This window comes from Nycticebus coucang, chromosome 11 (assembly GCF_027406575.1).
Source record: "Nycticebus coucang isolate mNycCou1 chromosome 11, mNycCou1.pri, whole genome shotgun sequence".
NCBI lineage: Eukaryota > Metazoa > Chordata > Mammalia > Primates > Lorisidae > Nycticebus > Nycticebus coucang.
The window spans coordinates 63,682,828-63,706,119 of NC_069790.1; the positions used below are offsets into that span (position 1 = coordinate 63,682,828).

The 23,292-nt window shown below is 34.9% G+C and overlaps 1 protein-coding gene across 12 annotated transcripts in view; it reads left to right on the plus strand.

The window, feature by feature from the left end:
- SLC25A40 (solute carrier family 25 member 40) overlaps nt 1-18,693 on the plus strand; it is a 68,852-nt gene extending 50,159 nt beyond the window's left edge. For all 12 annotated transcript variants that reach the window (XM_053609019.1, XM_053609023.1, XM_053609025.1 and 9 more), the window contains 4 exons: nt 2,368-2,477; nt 4,792-4,873; nt 18,012-18,092; nt 18,451-18,693. In XM_053609019.1, coding sequence (XP_053464994.1) covers nt 2,368-2,477; nt 4,792-4,873; nt 18,012-18,092; nt 18,451-18,563 — 386 coding nt within the window. In that variant the 3' untranslated portion in view covers nt 18,564-18,693. The remainder of the gene's footprint in view (nt 1-2,367; nt 2,478-4,791; nt 4,874-18,011; nt 18,093-18,450) is intronic.
- Nucleotides 18,694-23,292: the final 4,599 nt, after the last annotated feature.

Consider the following 23,292-nt stretch of genomic DNA (forward strand, 5'->3'; position numbering starts at 1 on the left):
AGTGCTAGAATTATAGGCATGAGCCACTGCTCTGGCCCTAATGTTCTTGTTTCTTTCTTTTTCTTAATGCTTTTTTGGTGCTTCCTTATCCACATGTCTATGCAGTTTTTCCTTTCCATAGTACTTTTTGTCATGTCTTTGTGTTCATTTATGCTGTTTAGAAACATACAGTATATAATCATAGATTTCTCTAGCAAGCATGTTGTCTTTATTTTTTCATTATAGAATATTTAGTGAAGAAAAAACAGGTAGTTACAAAGTATACTAATAACATGAGCACCTGTTCAATATGTGTGCGGCTAAACCATTGTACTTTTTTTTTTAAATCATGAAACCACATATATGCTTTTTCACTGTCAGATCGCCAGTGGTCACTACTATACTGAATTTTATCTCCCTGCACCCCTTGGGTCTTGCTCTGTCACCCAGGCTGGAGTGCAGTGGCATGATGATAGCTCACTGTGACCTTGAACTCTTGGGTGCAAATGATCCTCCCAGGCCTCAGCTGGACTTCTGGACAGGCACCTGCCACCACTAAGCTTATTTTTTTCATTTTCTATAGTGATGAGGTAGTGCTGTATTGCCCAGTCCCAGGTATTGCTGTGTTACTGACAAACGCACAATACCTTTTTAATTTTTAATAATTAAAAAAGTAAGCCTCCATGTAATTCAAAGATATTCTTACATGGATTCTATATCTTGAACAGATATAAACTGTGTTTTCTTCATTTTTAGTCTTGTTTATTTTGAGTAAACAGGTAAACAGTGTTGCTATGAAAATTTTTAAGCATTCTCTTGGTACACTTATGAAAGTCTTGCCAGTATTAGAATTGTTGGTTTATACATTTCTGATGTACTAGGTAATACCAAACTCTTTTCTAAAGTGATTGTCTGGATCTATGCACCAACCAGCAATAGATGAGATTTCCTGCTGCTTCATACCCTTACCAACTCTTTTATTGTAAAGTTCTTGGTTTTTATATATCTAGTGATTTACAATGGTATCTCCCTGCAATTTGCGTTTCTTCACTTATTAAGTTTGGGCACTGTTTCATTGGCCATTTATTTATAATTGATTTGGAGTTATAGACTGAAATAAGTATTCCATTTCATTTTCCCCCACACAGATAGCTAGTTGTCCTAGCATCATTTATTGAATAACCATAGTTGCTCCACAGAGTTGCATTGTCACCTCTGTCATATCACACTTTTATGTATGCCTGGGTCAGTTTCATTGGTTAATTTGTCTAACCCCATGCTAGTACACACTGAATTACTAGTGCTTTATGAAAAATCTTGATGTGAAATTTTTCTTCTCTAGTAAGTCCATTATTATTTGTTACTTATGTTAATAATAAATCTTTTTAAAAGTGTTTCAGTAGAGATTTAAAATATTCTCCACAAAGACTGTATTCATCTTTTTTTTGAAGATTTATTCATAGGCGTACCGTACCCCCCAACTTTGAGTAACTATTTTAAAAATAATGTTTTTTTGAAAAGTTATGTATTCTAAATCTTAGTAGTTGGTGTAGTTGTGGTTCATTTTTGATTATTAGCTTATCCAGCTACTTTTAAAAATTCTGTTCTAATTTCAGTTTGTCTATCTTTTTGGTTTTGTATGTGTACGATATTTTATGTAAGTTATAATTGTTTTGTGTCAGTTTTAATCATCATAGCTTTTTTTTTCTGTCCTGCTGTCAAATACACTTTTAAATATGAGTGATTTAGCATCCCTATCATTTTCCTCATTCAAAAGGAAATTATTCTGTTGTTTCACCATTATTCATGTTCTGTAGCAATTCAAAGAAGTTTCCTTTTATCTCTAGGTTTCTAAGAAATTTGTTTGCTTCAAATAAGAGTGTTGAATTTTATGAAATGCTTTTTTGTCATTAAATGATCCCTTGGTTTTATATGACATTTAAATTTTTTTATTACACATATTAAAAACCTTTGCATTTCTGAGATAACCCACCTTAAGTTATAGTTTACAGTCGTTAATGAAATACTTCCGGCCTCTATTTTCTCATTATTATTTTAACTTTTTTTTTTTAATTTGATAACAGAGTTCATGAATAGATTGACCTTTACTTTTTTCCTTTCTCTTCCTGCCCTTATCAGGTTATGAAATTATAGTCCTACTTAACTAATGCTTAGTTTTTTTTGTTTGTTTATAAGACTGCCAGAATATTACTGAGGATTTCACTCCTTTTTAAAAGAAATTCTACCTAGGTATGTGTCTAAGTAGAAAGCAGAGTGTGTCAAGGTTAGGATTTTTCTATTTCTGTGATACATAACTTCATAAATCTTTTCTTTTAAATCCACATTTTGTTTCTAAATATGTCTTCATTTCATTCTCTGTTTTTATAGCATTGTACTGGTATAACTATGAAATTTTAAAGAAGTGGTTTTGTGAGAACTATGGTTTATATGAACCAACATTTATGATCAACTTTACTTCAGGTGCATTGTCTGGTTCTGTAAGTTTATTTTGTTGTTGCTAATATTCCATGAAAGTGATAATTGTCATATTGAAATAGAACAGAATATTATTTAACATTTCGTATATATTGACATAGTGCTTTTGGGCTGCACTGCTTTAAAAATTTTCTAAGTATTTACCATTCTATTTTAAGGAAATTATTAGCCATTAAAATAGTTAAATATACTTTATGTTTACATTTTTACTTTACAAATATTATTATTATATTTTTCTGAAAAACATTTGGATTTGTTAGATCATTACATTTATGATGATAATGCTTTAAATAGTGCTTTATTATTTGTAGAACATTTGGCAATAAGTGCTAGTAGATCTGATCAGGTAATATTTCATGGAGCATCATCCCATATGTATATTTGAATAGAAGCAGTTCCATCTTCTGCTGCTAATTCCTGTTTCTTTGGAAACATTTTGGCTCACTAAATACTTTTTTAAAGAATTTGAACAAAAATTAAGAATCAGAAGGGAGGGATCTGAATTGAGCATTTGGGTAGTAGAGAGTTCATCTTTTCCCAACTCTACATATGATGGAAAGTAGTGGACTTGTACACGTTCACATAACCATGACGTTGGCCATAAAGAATTTTCTCATACCTATGTACTTTGGTAAGTTATAGTGAGACACTAACATGTTGGAACCATATAGAAACAGAGTGAAGTGAAGTGATAGAGATCTGCAGAAAAATAGTGGAATAATATATCAGAAAACCTAGGCTAAGGAATCCATTATTTCAAAATTTAGGTATGAATATTCCCAGGTTTAAAATCTGCCAGACTAATCCTAGTGGATTATAAATTTATTGAGCCATAGAAACAATTAGTATTGTTGAATAGTGGCTTCCAGATATTGTACCAGTTTTTAATATGAAGGAAAATTCTCAATTTTGCTATTTCTACTTAACATAAAAAATTATTTTTTAATGAATTTTTTTTAAGATCTAGATAATGTTGTTGGCTTGTGGCTCAGTGAGTAGGGCGCCGGCCCCATATGCCGAGGGCGGAGGGTTCAAACCCAGCCCCGGCCAAACTGCAACAAAAAAATAGCCGGGCGTTGTGGCGGGCGCCTGTAGTCCCAGCTGCTTGGGAGGCTGAGGCAAGAGAATCGCTTAAGCCCTTGAGTTGGAGGTTGCTGTGAGCTGTGTAAGGCCACGGCACTCTACCGAGGGCCATAAAGTGAGACTCTGTCTCTACAAAAAAAAAAAATAAATAAATAAACAATTTTCATATAAAGATTTGTCTCAGCAACAGAAAAAGCACATGAATGTGACAGTGTCTAGACTTTTTGTCAGAAAACAGAAAAACCTAAACCAGGTGATTTCAAAAGAGGCCTGTGTAACACTATAGCTACTACATGATAAATTGTAGAAATGGAGAAACAATAGTTGACTTTATCTTACCTGAGATCTTTGAAAATCATTTCAAGAAGGCAAGTCAACAAATTGTTGGGATGAAGTAAAATACAAGTTATTTAAAGGGGCATTGTATGAAGATACAGGCCAAATGTGAGTTGGGAATCAAAAAATAAGAGACCAGATTTTACCTTGTATAAGTTTTATCAAATAATATAAGAACATTATTAAAGGAATTTAATTACTCTGGTTAAAAAAAAAGGAATTTAATTACTCTGGTAATTTAAAAAATTGTAAAAATTGTAAATTTAAAAAATTGTAAAAAATTAAGTCATTTGGAAAAAGTTTTAAAAATGTGTTTTTTGTCTAGTTTTTATTATTACTAAGGAATAAAATGTCACTTGTGAACCATTGTAACTGTATCTAAATACAGAAATATATGCATAAATATGTAAATATATTTTAAAAGATAACTAGAACTATAAATTCAAAATCTATTGTATTTATATTTGATTTTTATTCTTTTTAAAAAAATATTTGCTGGAAATTTTTAAATGCCTACTAGATACTTGAGAATTTCTGCTTTGACATATGTTATACCTTCATGTGAATTAAAGGAACAGTGGAACACAAGAGTATTAGAAGTTGTGAATTGTGATATTGGAGTCAGAAAGATATGGTTGGAATTTTAGCTTTGCTGCTACTTAGCTGTGTGACCTTAGGAAAATAAAGGAACTTTTCTGAAACTATTTACTTCTGAAATACACAACACATGTAACTGTTTTCTTTAATAAGACTGCTCTCTTATGGCTTTATTTTAAAGTACAATTTAGTTGTGATTTGCATTAATATTCTTATTAACTAATGTGCTAATTAGAAGAATGTAAAAATATTTTAGGAAAAATTAAAAGATAGATTTCAATTAATTTTACTTTCTAATAGTTTGCAGCTGTTGTAACTTTACCATTTGATGTAGTAAAAACACAAAAGCAGACACAACTTTGGACATATGCAAGTCATAAAAGTAAGTTTAATTTAAAACATTTTTAAGATGTAATTTTTGTTTTTCTTTCTAGATGCCAAGAAATGTCTAAAATAAGGAAAATTTTTAATTTAAGAAATCTTAAAGTCTAATGTTTTTTAACTGCTAATCAGTTAAGTATCATACATGCTATAAGAATAAATAATCTTTGGTCATTCAAAAGCTAAGTTGTTTAATGATAATTTTTCCCATAATTTGTCTTCACAGCTATTTCAAATTTTCATTTTTATTCTCCTTATAAGTATTCCTCCAGATATACCAGAAAATAAATGTAGATGAATCAAGATAAAAGAAAATTAGTGGAAACTTTTTTTTTTTATTAAATCATAGCTGTGTACATTAATGCAATCATGGGGTACAATGTGCTAGTTTTATATTTTTTCTTGTTTTTTTAATTAATTTTTTTTTTATTAAATCATAGCTGTGTACAATAATGCCATCATGGAGCACCATACACTGGTTTTATTGACCGTTTGACACATTTTCATCACACTGGTTAATATAGCTTTCCTGGCATTTTCATAGTTATTGTGTTAAGACATTTATATTCTACATTACTAAGTTTCAAATGTACCCTTGTAAGATGCACCGCAGGTGTAATCCCACCAATTATTCTCCCTCTACCCATCCTCCCCCCTCCCCCCCTCCCTCTCCCCCTTCCCCATATTCTTAGGTTATAACTGGGTTATAGCTTTCATATGAAAGCCAAAAATTAGTTTCATAGTAGGGCTGAGTACATTGGATACTTTTTCTTCCATTCTTGAGATACTTTACTAAGAAGAATATGTTCCAGTTCCATCCATGTAAATATAAAAGAGGTAAAGTCTCCATCTTTTTTTAAGACTGCATAATATTCCATGGTGTACATATACCACAATTAATCCATTGGTGGATCGATGGGCACTTAGGCTTTTTCCATGACTTAGCAATTATGAATTGGGCTGCAATAAACATTCTGGTACAAATATCTTTGTTATGATATGATTTTTGGTCTTCTGGGTATATACCTAGTAGAGAAATTATAGGATTGAATGGTAGATCTATTTTTAGATCTCTTAAGTGTTCTCCAAACATCATTCCAAAAGGAATGTGTTAATTTGCATTCCCATCAGCAGTGTAGAAGTGTTCCCTTTTCTCCACATCCACACCAACATCTCTGGTCTTGGGATTCTGTGATATGGGCTAATCTTACTGGAGTTAGATGATATCTCAAAGTAGTTTTGATTTCCATGTCTCGGATGATTAAGGATGATGAGCATTTTTTCATATGTCTGTAGGCCATGCGCCTGTCTTCTTCAGAGAAGTTTCTGTTCAAGGCCCTTGCCCAGGCTGCGATGGGATCACTTGTTCTTTTCTTGCTTATATGTTTGAGTTCTCTGTGGATTCTGGTTATTAAACCTTTGTTGGAGACATAACCTGCAAATATCTTCTTCCATTCTGAGGGCTGTCTGCTTGCTTTACTTACCGTGTTCTTGGCTGTGCAGAAGCTTTTTATTTTGATCAGGTCCCACTAGTGTATTTTCGAAGGTGCTTCAATTGCCTGGGGTACTCCTCATAAAATACTCGCCCAGACCGATTCCTTCAAGGATTTTCTATACATACTTTTATAGTTTCATGTCTTAAGTTTAAATCTTTAATCCAGTGAGAGTCTATCTTAGTTAATGGTGAAAGGTGTGGGTCCAGTTTCAGTCTTCTACAGGTCGCCAGCCAGTTCACCCAGCACCATTTGTTAAATAGGGAATCTTTTTCCCACTGAATGTTTTTAATTGGCTTGTCAAAGATCAAATAACGATAAGTAGCTGGGGTCATTTCTTGGTTCTCTATTCTGTTCCATACATCTACCTCTCTGTTGTGCCAGTACCATGCTGTTTTGATCACTATCGATTTATAGTATAGTCTGAGGTCCTGTAGCATGATTCCTCCTGCTTTGTTTTTATTTCTGAGTAATGTGTTGGCTATTCGAGTTTTTTTCTGATTCCATATAAAATGAAGTATTATTTTTTCATGATCTTTAAAGTGTGACAGTGGAGCTTTAATAGGGATTGCATTAAAATCGTATATTGTTTTGGGTAGTATGGACATTTTAACAATGTTGATTCCTCCCAGCCATGAGCATGGTATGTTTTTCCATTTGTTAACATTTTCTTAGAGTTTCATAGTTCTCTTTATAGAGATCTTTCACGTCCTTTGTTAGATAAACTCCCAAATATTTTGTCTTCTTTGGCACTACTGTGAATGGAGTAGAGTCCAAGCTGTTTTTTCAGGTTGACTATGTTGGTATATATAAAGGCTACTGATTTATGAATGTTGATTTTGTAACCTGAGACGCTGCTGTATTCCTTGATCACTTCTAACAGTTTTGTAGTAGAATCCCTAGTGTTTTCCAGATATACAATCATATCATCTGCGAAGAGCAAAAGTTTGATCTCTTCTGACCCTATATGGATACCCTGGATCACCTTTTCTTCCCTAATTGCCATGGCTAAAACTTCCATTACAATGTTAAAGAGCAGCGGAGACAATGGGCAGACTTGTCTGGTTCCTGATCTGAGTGAAAATGATTTCAGTTTAACTCCATTCAATATGATATTGGCTGTGGGTTTGCTGTAGATGGCCTCTATCAGTTTAAGATATGTCCCTTCTATACCAATTTTCTTAAGTGTTCTGATCATGAAGGGATGCTAAATATTATCAAAAGCTTTTTCTGCATCAATTGAGAGAATCATATGGTCTTTGTTTTTTAATTTGTTTATGTGCTGAATTAAACTTACAGATTTATGGATATTGAACCAGCCTGGAGACCCTGGGATAAAACTGACTTGGCCATGATGTATAATTTGTTTGATGTATTGCTGCATTCTGTTTGTTAGGATCTTGTTGAATATTTTTGCATCTATGTTCATTGCATCTATGTTCATTAGCGATATTTTCTTTTCTTGTTGGGTCTTTTCCTGGTTTGGGGATCAGGGTGATGTTTGTTTCATAGAACGTGTTGGGTAGTCTTCCTTCTTTTGCTATATTTTGGAAACAGGTTGAGTAACATACATACTAGTTCCTGTTTAAAGGTTTGGTAGAATTCTGATGTGAAGCTATCTGGTCCCGGGCTTTTCTTTTTAGGGAGATTTTGTATGGTTGATGCTATTTCTGAACTTGATATTGGCCTGTTCAACATTTCCACTTGATTCTGGCTAAGTCTTGGAAGGTGACGTGCTTCCAAGTATTGGTCAATTTCCTTCAGATTTTCATATTTCTGAGAATAAAGTTTCTTGTAATATTCATTAAGGATCATTTGAATTTCTGAGGAGTCTATTGTTATTTCATCTTTGTTGTTTCTGATTGATGAAATTAGAGATTTTACTCTTTTTTTCCTGGTTAGGTTAGCCAAAGGTTTATTTATTTTATTGACCTTTTCAAAAAACCAACTTTTTGATTTATTGATCTGTTGTATAATATTTTTGTTTTCAATTTTATTTAATTCTGCTCTAATTTTGGTCATTTCTTTTCTTCTACTGGGTTTGGGCTGGAATGTTCTTCCTTTTCCAGTTGCTTGAGATGTCCCATTAAGTTGTTAACTTCCTCTCTTTCCATTCTTTTGAGGAAGGCTTGCAGTGCTATAAATTTCCCTCTGAGGACTGCCTTTGCGATATCCCAGAGGTTCTGATAATTCATGTCTTCATTGTCGTTTTGTTCCAGAAATTTGGCAATTTCCTTCTTAATCTCATCTATGACCCAGCTATCATTCAGCATAAGGTCATTTAACTTCCAAGTTTTCATATGAGTATGCAGATTCCTGTTGTTACTGAGTTCAACTTTTATTCCATGTTGGTCCGAGAAGATGCAAGGAATAATTTCCATTCCTTTAAATTTACTGAGGTTAGACTTGTGACCTAAGATGTGATTGATTTTGGAGTATGTTCAGTGGGCTGCTGAGAAGTATGTATGTTCAGTTTTTTTGGGATGAAATGTTCTGTAGATGTCTGCTAAATCCAAATATTGGATGGTTAGGTTTAAATCTAAAATTTCTTTGCTCAGCTTCTTATTGGAGGATCTATCTAACACTGCCAAAGGAGTGTTGAAATCTCCAACTATGATGGAGCTTGAGGAAATCAAGTTGCTCATGTCTGTTAGAGTTTCTCCTATAAATTGAGGTGCATTCTTTTTGGGTGCATAAATATAATAATTGAAATCTCATCATATTGAGTATTACCCTTAACAAATACGAAGTGACCATTCTTATCCTTCCTTACTTTTGTTGGTTTAAAGCCTATTGTGTCTGCAAATAGAATTGCAACACCTGCTTTTTTCTGATTACCATTTGCTTGAAATATGGACGACCATCCTTTCACCTGAGTCTGTATTTATCTTTTAAGGTAAGATGTGATTCTTGTATGCAGCAAATAACTGGCCTGAGTTTTTGTATTCAGTCAGCCAACCTGTGTCTCTTTAGAGGACAGTTTAAGCCGTTCACATTAATGGAGAATATTGATAAATCTGGTAAAGTTTTAGGTATCAAGTTTTTCCAAAGTCCAGTGGACATTTTTAATCCTTTTGCCACTGTGGAAGTTGGAGTTTGATCAAAAGTTTCTGAGTGAGTGTACTTTTGTGGTAGAGGATTAGGTTGGTCATTATTGAGGATAGGTCTGAGAATATCCTGAAGAGCTGGTTTGGTTGTGGCAAATTTCTTCAACATATGAATGTCATTAAATTATTTAATTTCTCCGTCATAAATGAAACTCAGTTTAGCTGGATACAGGATGCAGGGTTGAAATTTATTTTGTTTTAGAAGGTTAAAAGTGAATGACCACCCTCTTCTGGCTTCAAAAGTTTCAGCAGAGAGATCTGCAGTCATTCTAATATTCTTCCCTTTGTAGGTAATGGATTTCTTACGTCTGGCTGCTTTCAGAATTTTCTCCTTTATATTAACTTCAGTGTAGTTAATTATGATATGCCTGGGGGATGTCTTATTCGGGTTGAGTGTTACTGGGGTTCTGAAACTGTCTGCTATCTGAATTTCAGAATCTCTTGGCATGTCTGGAAAATTCTCTTTCATAATTTTATGCAGAAGGGCCTCTGTGCCTTGCGAAGCCACTTCATCACTTTCAGGGATTCCAATGAGGCAGATATTAGCCTTCTTCGAATTATCCCAGAGCTCTCTGAGTGAATGATCGGTTTTTGCTCTCCATTTCTCTTCCTCTTTGAGAGTTTGGGAGCATTCAAAAGCTTTGTCTTCAATGTCAAAATCCTTTCTTTTGCTTGCTCCACTCTGTTACTATGGAATCCCAGAATCCCAGGGATCCAGAATCCCTACTGTATTTTTCAGATCTTTGAGGGCTACAAATTCTTGCTTCAGTGCGTTAGAATCTTTGGTGGTTTTGTCTTTAAATTCGTTAAATTTTTGAGACAACTTTTGAATTTCTCCTCGAATTTCTAATTCCGACTTTTGAGCTGCTCCTCGAATTTCTTATTCCAAATTTTCCTCCATTCTATTAATCTTGTTTGCAATCCAAATTCTGAATTCGATTTCTGACATCTCGGCCAGCTGTTTATGAATGGGATCTTCTGTTACATCTGCCATATCTTTCCTTTGGGGGGTTGATCTATTCTGGTTATTCATATTACCAGAGTTTTTCCGCTGATTCTGCCCCATGATTATTTTACACCATTTGACTTTTCCCCTGGAGCTTTGTTGAGGACCCATAGAGTGCTACAGCCTGAGAATCCGGGGACCTATTTGGTGTGGTGTGGCTCTGTCTTGTTTTCAGCTGGTCTCTGTCCGACCCTAGTGAAACAGTTACTCTGGGTTGGAGTCTCAGCTATGGAGAAATACTAGCAATTAAGTCACCCCGCCTCCCACAGGTAACAATTGGAAAAGGAAAATCAAACCTTCCTACAACCACACACTGAGGGCACCACTTGGATAAGTCCTCGGGCGATTGCTCAGTTCAAATGGTCCAAATCAATTGTCTCAGTCAGTACCTGTCTGAAGTGGGAGAGTTTAAAAGATCTCTGGCAACTAGATCGCAGGGGTCTGCTGACAACTCATATATGACTTGCTCTAGTGCTCCGTGAGGTCAGGAGAACCCACCCAGCAAATAGATTAATCTGGGAAGGTTGATGCCTCCTTCCCCACCTTGCACCTCTGTCACACCCACTCACTGATAACCCCACAGGGCTTTGACCCTGCTGCCTCCAAGGAGCAGATACTCCAGGGGTTTGCACCTGCCTGAATCACAAGGAAATCTTTGTCTGCTCAGCCAGGCTCTGCCTCTATGGAGCAGGGGGAGGTCAGGCCTGACAACTACGGACGCTTGATGGCGCTGGGGAAGTGTTCACTCAGTTCCAGCCCCGCCCCTAATTTATGTTACTGACAGAAAAGAACAACTTTGCGGGAATTTCCTTTTGTCCCTGCTATATTCCCCTGCAGAAGTGAAGCTGTTTTGAATTCCCAGAACCTGTGCCTCAGGCCCTGTCTTTGCTTCTGCAGGTTTGTATTCACAGCACAGTTGGCTGTCAGTTCTAGCCTCCCGCCATCCTTTGTCTATAGGCTGACGATCCCGTGATGACTGGGTGCGTCTTAGGCTCAGTAAAGCGATCCTCTGGGTCAGCCCCATCCTGGTAGTCTGTGGCATTGCACGTGCGTTTTTTAGTCCTAGCACTCCACTTAGGCTGGTACTGCCTCAGACAAACCCTTTAGTCATAGGGCCTACGTTTCCGTCCCAGATCTGTTTCACGGTGGTTGCCACCTGAGAAGATGCCCAGCCTCCTCTGGTTGCCCAGAGAGACAGGGGGTGTGACTGCGGAATATCTGGGGGTGATCCCTATTGTTGCCAAAAAACGGCTGCTGACCTGCGCCTCGGAGCACCGCTACTCTGGCATGGTTCCCTTTCAGCCGACTGTCCTGTCCTCACTCACATGCCACAGAATTAGCACTAGCCAGCAGCTGTCTAGGCCCTGTCCACACCCCTCGAGAAATCACCCAAGAATCTGGACTTCTGGGGGACAGGCCTCCAGACCTCAGAGTGAGAGTAGAGGGGAGTGCTGGGAGCTGAGAATTGCAGGTATGGAATATATACAGTTTTATGCCTGGCAGGAGAACGCCATGGCACCCTAGTAGGGGAGGTAGGTCCAGTTTTTAGAGGGTCCGTCCCTTGGAGTGTAATGGGAGGACCTTTGAACTCTGCTCGTTTGTTTGTGGGGGACTCCGAGCCGTTTTCATGGGGGAAGGGACTCCCGTCTGCTTTGTGAGGGATTTTGTACCTTTTGTTTGTATCCTTGGGGTTGCAGCTTGCCTCAGCAGGGTTGATGTGCTGTTCTTCAACCTTCTCTCTTAATGCAGCTCTAATCCATCACATTACTTGATAAATTTCTGTCCTTTAACTCTCCTTCTGAATGGGAGCCTCTGTGGAAAGCTGGCTTCAGTCCTGATTTTTTCCTTAGTCTTCACCATGTTCTCCTACATCAATTTGATAGCAATTATTTTGTGTGATTCGTCCTCATCAAGCCTTTCCATAGCATGCAACATCAGTTTCCATAGACACAAAAACCTTTTTGTACTCACATTTCATGGGTTTTCCCAATAACTGAACTGTGTCGTGAGAAGTGCATGTACAATGAGCCGGTTTTATATTTGTTCTCTTGATGTGTTTCCTGTTAGTATATGTATACATTTTATTTGTTCTTACTTTGTTTTTTAGCTTCCTTTGTTTTGGTATGTTTTTTCTCTGTTTCTTTTCCTATCCATTTTTACTTCTTAATAAGGTGTAATTTCTTCTGGAACAAAGTGTACTCTTACTTACTTCTACCAGATCTCATCTGTCATCATTTCTTCATTTTAGGCAGTGTAGCAAATCCATGGAAAATTAACTGTGACAAAATTGTGTTATGTAAGCCTTGTGATGATAAGCCTGTTATAACTTAAATAAATTGTTCTAACCTATAGTAATATTTTGCATAAGAAGTAAAATAAGTATTATACTGTTGAATCATCAATTATAGACCTTTATAAATTAATCTGATGGATATTGGTGACAGCCCTGTTTTTGACTTACCAAATACCTAGTACCTTCTAATGTTAGAAGCTAACAATAACCTGGGAGGTAGTAATCAGAGTTTTATTATATCAGAGTTCTGACATTTTCCTGTTTAGGTATGAGCCTTCTAGCTGCCTAAGCCCTATTTGTCCTCCACTGGTAGTTCCGAATTAGTTTGTTGCATTCTTCCTTCCTGCTATCAGAATTCCTATTTCCTCTGTTAAGTGAAATATTTAATATAGGAGGATATTATGTTTGGTGTAATTTATTATAAATGATTAATGACTGTGGCATTGAGGTGGTCATGGTGGTGGTCATGGTGATGAAGAGGGAAAAGATGGGAACCTCTACAGGTAGATCCTGATGGACACTAAAATTTAAGTGTCTCCAAATCTTTGGAGTCACCTGGAGTGCTTATTCAGTATATCTAAAGCTAAGTATCACTGCCAGTAGACTCTCATTATTAATGGATCTAGGGTGGGGCTCTAGCTTGTGTATTTTGAAAATGATTCCTATTGTGATGTACATCTTGAGACTGGCACCAGCAAGCCATCTTTTTTTTTTTTTTTGAGACAGACTCTCACAATGTTGCCGTTGGTAGAGTGCTATGGCGTCACAGCTCACAGCAACCTCCAACTCTAGGGCTTAAGCAATTCTCTTGCCTCAGCCATAATGTCCGGTTATTTTTTGTTGCAGTTGTCATTGTTGTTTAGCAGGTTCAGGCTGGGTTCAAACCCACCAGCCTCGGCAGATGTGGCCGGCACTGTAACCACTGTGCTATGGGTGCCGAGCTGCAAGCCATCTTCTTTATTAGATTTGACCCTTACCTATCACTGTTTTTTTTTTTTTTATAATTGTTTTTTTCATTTAAACCCCCAAAGAGAAAACTTAAATAAGAGTTGGGTTTTAATTTTCCATGGTTGCTTGTACCTGTTACTCTGCTTCCATAACAACCAGTTATGAACTGGTTGTTTAAAGGTTTAGCGGATTTCTATTGTAAACTTCATTTCTGATTTCATTGATAAGCAGCCCATACTCACTCTCATTATTTGTATATTATACCCACCAAAGAAGTAACTCAGCTCTTTGTAGAAATGCATCCTCCATTCCATAGCTCAGGTATACCAAATTCTTTCAAGTGAAAAAGAAACTGAAGTGTTGTATATATGATGATAGCCAGTTGCTTGTAAGAATTATTTATCAGCCCACTTGGATGACTTCTCTCATTCTTTGTCCATAAGTCAATTATTGATTAAGTACCTACTGTGTGTCAGACACCATGCTGGTGCGTACAGATAAATGAGACCATATTTACATCCTTAAAGAGCTCATAATCTATTACAGGAGAAGCTGCATTCAGAAGCACATTAGGATGTAGTTAAGTGTCAAATCCTGCAATACAGGTAACTTTTACCTAAGTTTTGAGTGTGCAACTTACATTTAATTTTTTTTTTTTTTTTGGAGACGAGGTTTCTCTTTGTCACCCAGGCTAGAGTGCAGTGGTGTCATAGCAACCTCAAACTTCCAGGCTCAAGTGATCCTCCTGCCTCAGCTTCCCAAGTAGTTAGGTCTAAAGGCACCTGCCACCATGCCTAGCTAAGTTTTCTATTATTTTTGCAGAGACGGGGTGTCACCCTTACACAGGCTAGTCTGGAACTTCTGGACTCAAGCAATTCTCCCGCCTTGGCCTCCCAAAGTACTGGATTTATAGGCATGAGCCACCATGCCTGACCTACATTTAATTTTTTAGAAATTTAATCTCTGGTTTCAGTTTTTTATAAAATGACCCAAATCTGCTTGTTTTCCAGAGGTTTACTTTTTCTCCAAACATATTTAATATTTTAATACACTAAACAATATTTTTAAATATTTTTAATTTTAATCATTTTTAATATTCAGTACATTAAATTAAATATGTAAATATTTCATATATTAAAGTAAATTATATTTAAAACAAAAATAAGAAAATCATTACAAAATGGTTATACTTGGCAAATAAACTTATTAAAGATGTCAATCTTAATAATAAGGAGGAATAGCAGTGAGAGGACAGTTTATACAACGTAGATTGTTGAAGATCATGTAGAACCTTGGGAACTTCATGCCTTGATGTTAACAGTAAACATTGGGAACAACAGCTTTGGAAAACAATTCGGAAATATCAGGAAATGGCCTTTGAATTATCAATTCCATTCCTAGATAAAAGCTCTTGAGAAGCTTTTGGACATGTACAAATATTCATTGCAGCTTAACAATCACAAAATGTTAGAAATCACCTAAAATGAATAAACCATGGTAACTCATATACTACAATACCATACATATAGATAGCTATACCTACCAACACAGATAAACCTAAAATCACATTGCAGGAATAAATGAACAGTGTGCTGTCATTTCTATAAAGTTTAAAAGCAGGACAAACAAGCATAGATATTGTCTATTGATATGTTCAGATGCAAAAATTTAAATAAATCAATGAAGAAGATAATGAATAAAAGACGAGAGTGGTTACCTCTGAAGGAAGAGGAAGAACAAAATTAGGGAGGAATGTATGTGGGACTTTGATTGGATCCGAAAGATACAGTTGGTACAATTTAATAAATTTGGATGGTCAGTAAATGAGCATTTACTTTCTATGCTTTTCTATATACTTGAAATATTTAATAATAAAAATGCTCCTTTACACTGTAAGAAATTGCTTGTTACCTGTAGGAATAGCTCTTTAATGTTGGAAATTTAGGCAACAGGTACTTTTGAGGTTTCATTAGAGCTCAGCATGGCTTACCTTCAGGTTGATAACTCTTTGTCATTCTCTTTCACTTAAATTTCACCTTGCTATTAAAACAGAAGTTTGGGGCATGTTCCCCAAGATTAGAAATACCTGACCACTTGTTCTTCCTATCATCAGTTTCTTCCGAAATTTAAGTGAAACGATTTAACTAGGAAGTAAAAGTTCCAGCTTGTAGTACAAGGTTCTTGTCATTGACTTTCTTAAGAAATTTCTATTTCATTCATAAATACCTTATATCCAGGGATATATTGCTATAGTTATTACGCTAATATTGATACTATTTATGTTGCTAGTATAGCTTCTTAAATCATAAGATCTTTATGTTCACAGAATCCAATATTTTTATATAAATTAAATTTTGAGATAATGAGTTCTACTCCATTAAGAGGCAGAATTCTAAAAAGTCATTTTTGTAGAGTAACTTTCTATAATCTTTACCTTTTTCTTCTAGGCTTACTTAGTAGTACATAGTTTAATCTCTCTTAATGACTCAGGGTTGTCATCAGTGTAATCATAGATTCTTGTAGAGTAACAACTCTCGGAAGCTAGAGAAGGCAGTGTAATTTACACATCATCCCGTGGTCTCAAACCAAGACTTGGAAATCTTCAGTCTATTAGTTATCACGTTGTTTACGTGGTAGTATACCTGCTTCTTAAGACTTTTTTTTTAAAATCATTTTGACATTCAAATGTTTATTTTAGGAATTGTTCATTAAATGCTCTAAATGATATTCACTAACAAATAAAAATAGTCTTACCACACCAAGCATAACCTAGAACAACAAATTTTGGCCTAAGATTTGAATTTTTTTTATTTTTTAAATAATAATTTAAAATAATTGTGCACACTATGAAAAATAGTGTTTTATATTAAGTTGCCTAGAATTCTGTGATTTTTAATGAAAAAACTAGAGAATTATCACTTAGCAAAATTTCTAGACATACTAAAACTGACATTCTTTTCTTAAAAAACTTTACTTTTAGGAAAAGAGAGAAATGTATCATACATCCTTTAAAATTTAGAAAACTTCTGGTACTTATGTCCACTGTCTACCTTTTTTTATTCTTTAGTCAACTGGGTACAGAGCTGAATTCTTACAGAGTTAAATGCATATGATATAATTCTACTATACAAAATCACAACAAAAAAGTAAAAAAAAAAATTAAAATATAAACTATTTCTCTACATTACTCATAGGGATTGGTACTCAATTACTATCACCTAAATTTGTAAAAGTAATTTTGAGAACTTGATATGTAATCTAAGGAAAAAATTAGTTCAATATAAGGAAATGAAATTAAAGAGAGCCAGCTTCAGAAATCATAAGTGCAGATCAAAGAATTTTCTAACAAATAAACTCTGAAACTTAAATCCAGTAGTAATTTCATTGTTGAATAATCCCCACCTGATTATACCCTCACACCCTTTACTTAAACCTTTCTGCTAAATGGCATATATAAATGTCATCCACTGAAGTATCTAAGTTAAACAGTCAAACACACTTTTTTTTGTAAATGTACTGTATCTAGTAGTCTTTGGGCTAAACCAGCTGCTTGAAATCAACGTATACAATGAAGGAACTGTGTAAAAACGCTATTCATAAGTTTTATGCTTGAACTTGACACCTACTTTTGCTCTTTTAAAAAATTTTGCTTTTCATTATTTTTTTCCAGATATTTGAGTGGTTGCAAATAAATGAGATGTTATTAACTAAAATATGCCCTTTGAAAGAGACAGCACTGGTCTGATTTATTTCAAGACTAACACATTTATTCAGAAAGGTTGTAATAACACAGGACACCACTAGGTAGAACTATTTTCCTCACAACCTCTTTTTAGAAAACACATTTTTTAAAATTTGTGTATAATAAAATTTAAATCAAAAATGGTTATCAAGAGTTTCTTTGGCAAAGGTTTCTATGCATTTTGAAAAAATTTTCATTATGAAAGATTCTTAAGGCAGAAAAAAGTAACAAAAATAGTGCTATCAGCTTAAGAAACAAACATTATCGATTCAAGGGCAGCTTTCTATATATTCTTCCTTGATTATATCCAGTTCGGTATATCTTTAAATTTATAACTTTTTCTGATTTTTTCTTCTTATTGACTTCAACTATTAAAGATAAAATTTTACATAGGTAACCGTAAGGTAGACAGTTCCATTAGCTGTTTCATTGTATCATAGTGAAATAATATACTCCCAAAAGCCATAATCACTATTTTATGTGTATTATCTGCATTAGAAATTATTAAATTTGATTTCTAATAGACTTATTTCTTTATTTTAAAATTTAGTTGTTGAGCCTTTGCGTTTGTCAACCTGGATTATAATGAAGAACATTGTTGCTAAAAATGGATTTTCTGGATTATTTACAGGTAAAAATACCTGCTTAACTAAATTATTTAACTGAAAGATTACTTTTAAACCTATGACCTTCTAAAATTAACTTTTAGGAGGAAGCCACAGGTAGCATTTCACAGTTATTATTTTCTCCTAAATACATTTTTGCTATGTTAAAACAAATGTTATTAACAGATTTACATCACTACAATAAAAATTTCTACATAATACAATATGGAATTGAAGTGAGGTGGTTGTGTGTGAGCAGTTTGACCTGTCTTTTGCTACTGATTTATAGTGCATAATTTGATGTATGACTTCATTTAATTTGATTATCAGAGTGAAATAATTATATATTTTTTAAAGATAAAATTTGTTCTATTTTTTTTTCAGGCCTCATTCCTCGCTTAATTAAAATTGCTCCTGCTTGTGCCATTATGATCAGTACTTATGAATTTGGAAAGGCTTTTTTCCGGAAACAAAATTCTCAGAGGCAGCAATACTAATGATGCTGTTTCAACTTGAAATAACAACTACAGCCAAATAAGGTGGAGATGGCAAGAACTTTTTCACTATATTTTTAAAATGATTTTATGTCTTTCCTATAATTTAAATAATTTCTACTCTATCTCTAAATCACAGTCCTAATTTTAAAATAAAATTTTTCATAATGAAAAAGATACTCCAGAAATCACAATCATTGAGCATTCCTATAAGGAAATATGTAAAATTACTCAATAGCACTGAAAGCAGTCTCTTGAGAGTTTAATATTATAAGTTTCAATGTAAGTTAATCTTATTAGGAATGTGTCAAATATATCAGAACTTTTTGAATTGTGTGCTGAATGATGTACAGAGTGTAGAAGAAAAAAGCCTAAGTGTTATAAGCATTTAAATCATGTACGTAAGTATTACAGTAAGGTAGATAATAGAAGGCAGTACTCACATTTATAAAAGATTATCTGTTATTTTCTTTAATTCAGATTGATGCACTAGGTTTTTTCCTTCATGTAGTATTAAGGCCTTACATGTATTTGAGAGGCTCGGCGCCCATAGGTTAGTGAGTAGGGTGCCAACCACATACACCGAGGCTGGTGGGTTTGAGCCCGGCCTGGGCCTGCTACACAACAATGACAACTGCAACCAAAAATAGCCAGGCGTTGTGGCGGGCACCTGTAGTCCCAGCTACTTCGGAGGCTGAAGCAAGAGAATCACTTAAGCCCAAGAGTTGGAGGTTACTGTGAGCTGTGACACCATGGCACTCTACCCAGGATGATATAGTGACACTCTTGTCAAAAAAAAAAAAGGATTTCTCTGATAATAGGCACGGCAGTTTTATCTTTATGAACCAAAAGATAATCAAATTGATTGTGTGGCATGGTTCCTTCCATTTTTTTATGAACAAAGACCTTATATTTCTACTGTTTCCTGCAACAGATGTAGTTTTTTACTTACAGTAGCAAATGTTCACTTCATTCAAGCTTGGGTGTGCAGTGGAAAACAACACTGTATTTAGATTAGCATAAAGAAAGTTTGGCCATAGGAATGGCTTATTGTTTTTAGCCATTTTATAATCCAAGTATGATTTGTGGAGTTCTCTAGATCGTTTCTATTGCTTTGTTCTAACAAGGCAGAGACATTATTATGATAACAGTCACAAATTATTTCCAGAATGCCCTTCACTTTATGCTCTCTTATGTTAGGATGCTAGATCAAGAACCTAAATAAACAAGCTGTTCCCCTGAAGAAACTGCTTTCGGTCACCAAATAATTTAGCTTATGCCTATATGTGGGAATAAGATAAAAAAGGATATGATGGCAGGACAAAAAGTAATTTTTTTTTACTTTTGTTATACATCCTCTAAGAAAAAGCACTTTATTGCAGTCTGTATTTTATGAAAATATGAAGCATTTTTTTCTTCCCTAAAATGGAGTAATATATTCAGTTGACAACTCTTCTCTAGTGTCAGTAGGGAAATTAATTTATTTTGTATCATAGTAGAAAAGTGTTTATGTTTCACAAGAAATAAACTATGTAGGATTTGTATGTACTTTCTGTGTTTATTTTATCCTATGTTGATTTACCTTAAATTTGCAATATAATACATCCATATAAGTTCATGACTGGTATTTTCATTAAATATTTTATGCCTCCTTAAAATTATCACTGCTCAATATTTTTTACATAGTCATTATATAATGTATTGTATATATACTATATTAAAGTTTATCTTTAACACTTGTTTAGTATTAAATTTAAAATTTACTTTGGTTTTGCTTTGCTTCTTATTGATAATTGAGTTGTAGAAAAAGGCAGGAAACGTAGTAGTATACTCTGAGAAAGTAGTCAGATATTGCAGCTTAATACAACCTAAAAATAGCAGAAGAATTTCCATCTCCCCCAGGCCCCAATACTGCACTTGAGGAAGATTTTTTTTTTCTTCCTAATTATCTTTTTTTTTTTTTTAATTAAATCATAGCTGTGTACATTAATGCCATTGTGGCATCGTGGGGTACAATGTGCTGGTTTTATATACAATTTGAAATGTTTTCATCAAACTGGTTAACATAGCCTTCACTGCATTTTTTTAGTTATTGTGTTAAGACATTTATATTCAAGTGGCACCTGAGGCTCAAGGAGTAGGGCGCTGACCCCATATACTGGAGGTGCTGGGTTCAAACCCAGCCCTGGCTAAAAACTGCAAAAAAAAAAAAAAAGACATTTATATTCCACATTTAGTAATTTTCACATGTACCCTTGTAAGATGCACTGTAGGTGTGGTCCCACCAATTACCCTCCCTCCACCAACCCTCCCTGCTCCCCTCCCCTGCCTTTCCCCTTTCCCCATGTTCTTGAGCTATAATTCATATGAAAACTATAACTTGGTTTCATAGTAGGGCTGAGTACATTGGATACTTTTTCTTCCATTCTTGAGATACTTTGCTAAGAAGAGTATGTTCCAGCTCCATCCATGTAAACATGAAAGAGGTAAAATCTCCATCTTTTTTTTTAAAGCTGCATAATATTCCATGTGTAAATATACCACAATTTATTAATCTATTTGTGGGTCAGTGGGCACTTGGGCTTACTCCCTAACTTAGCAATTATGAATTGGGCTGCAATAAACAGTCTGGTACAAATATCTTTGTTATAAGGTGTTTTTTGGTCTTCTGGATATATACCTAGTAGAGGAATTGAAGGATCGAATGGCGGGTCTATTTTTAGATCCCTAAGTGTTCTCCAAACATCTTTCCAAAAGGAACATATTAGTTTGCATTCCCATCAGCAGTGTAGAAGTGTTCCCTTTTATCCATATCCACGCCAACATCTCTGGGGAATTTTGTGATGTGGGCTAATCTTACTATAATTAGATGATATCTCAAAGTAGTTTTGATTTGCATTTCTCTGATGATTAAGGATGATGAGCATTTTTTTTTCATATGTCTGTGGGCCATGTACCTGTATTGTTCAGAGAAGTTTCTCTTCAAGTCCCTTGCCTACCCTCTATAAAGAAAACTAAGAAACTCTAAGAAAAGAAATAGCTGAAGATGTTAACAAATGGAAAAACATACCATGCTCATGGCTGGGAAGAATCAGCATTGTTAAAATGTCCATGCTACCCAAAGCAATATACAATTTTAATGCAATCCCTGTTAAAGCTCTGCTGTTAATACTTTAAAGATCTTGAAAAAATACTTCATTTTATATGGAATCAGAAAAAAATTTGAATAGTCAAGACATTACTTGGAAATAAAAGCAAAGCAGGAGGAATCACGCTACCAGACCTCAGACTATACTATAAATCGACAGTGATCAAAACAGCATGGTACTGGCACAGAAACAGATACATGAATGGAATAGAATAGAGAACCAAGAGATGAACCCAGCTACTTACCATTATTTGATCTTTGACAAGCCAATTAAAAACATTCAGTGGGGAAAAGATTCCCTATTTAACAAATGGTGCTGGACGAACTGTTTGGTGACCTGTAGAAGACTGAAACTGGACCCACACCTTTCACCATTAACTAAGATAGACTCTCACTGGATTAAAGATTTAAAATTAAGACATGAAACTATAAAAATACTAGAAGAAAGGGCAGGGAAAACACTTGAAGAAATCAGCCTGAGCTAATATTTTATGAGGAGGACCCTCCATCCCCACGCCCGGGCAATTGAAGCAACACCAAAAATACATTACCAGGACCTAATCAATCTAAAAAGCTTCTGCACAGCGAAGAACACAGTAAAACAAGCAGACAGCCCTCAGAATGGGAGAAGGTATTTGCAGGTTAGGTCTCCGACAAAGGTTTAATAACCAGAATCCACAGAGAACTCAGACATATTAGCAAGGAAGATTCTTATTTATGACTATAAAAAGTTAAGTAAATCTAATAGCCTAGTAGTTTTTCTCACACATATTTACATGTGATGTATCTGGCCTGATTTGAAGCTTTCTCTATACTTAAGTGATAAAGAAGCATTAATACTTTTAAAATATATTAGCAACCAATTTGCTAGAAATTAATTTAGTATTTTACCATAATAACTACATTTTTATATTCAAAGAGTATTTGGACAAACTTAATCCACAGCTAAAATATTAAAAATCTTACTTTCTTCTAGAGTTCTTTTTTTTTTTTTTTTTGTAGAGACAGAGTCTCACTTTACCGCCTTGGGTAGAGTGCCATGATGTCACAGGACTCACAGCAACCTCTAGCTCTTGGGCTTCCGTGATTCTCCTGCCTCAGCTTCCCGAGTAGCTGGGACTACAGGCGCCCGCCACAACACCCGGCTATTTTTTTGTTGCAGTTCATCCGGGGCTGGGTTTGAACCCACCACCCTCGGTATATGGGGCCGGCACCCTACTCACTGAGCCATAGGCGCCACCCCAGAGTTCTATCTTTTGAAATAATGGAACTGTAATTGGCCATGAGAAATATACCCAGATTCCTCAGAAGATACTTCAGATCAGTAGACAGTGGGTTTCCAAGTGTTTTCAATACATACATTGCAGGAATTGCAGTATATGCAGTCTTTTTATAAAAGTGCTTTTGGTAAAGTAGTCTTTCTAAAAGTTTTCATTCTATTAAGTAATGTTAAATTTTCTAACTTACAGATTTAATCAAATGTAAAAATGTTAAGAAATATTTTGAATATTTAGGCTTTAGATTTGTGATTTTTGTCTTCAGCACAAATTTGAGGGATGTGGGAAAAGTTTAGTGTGTCACTTT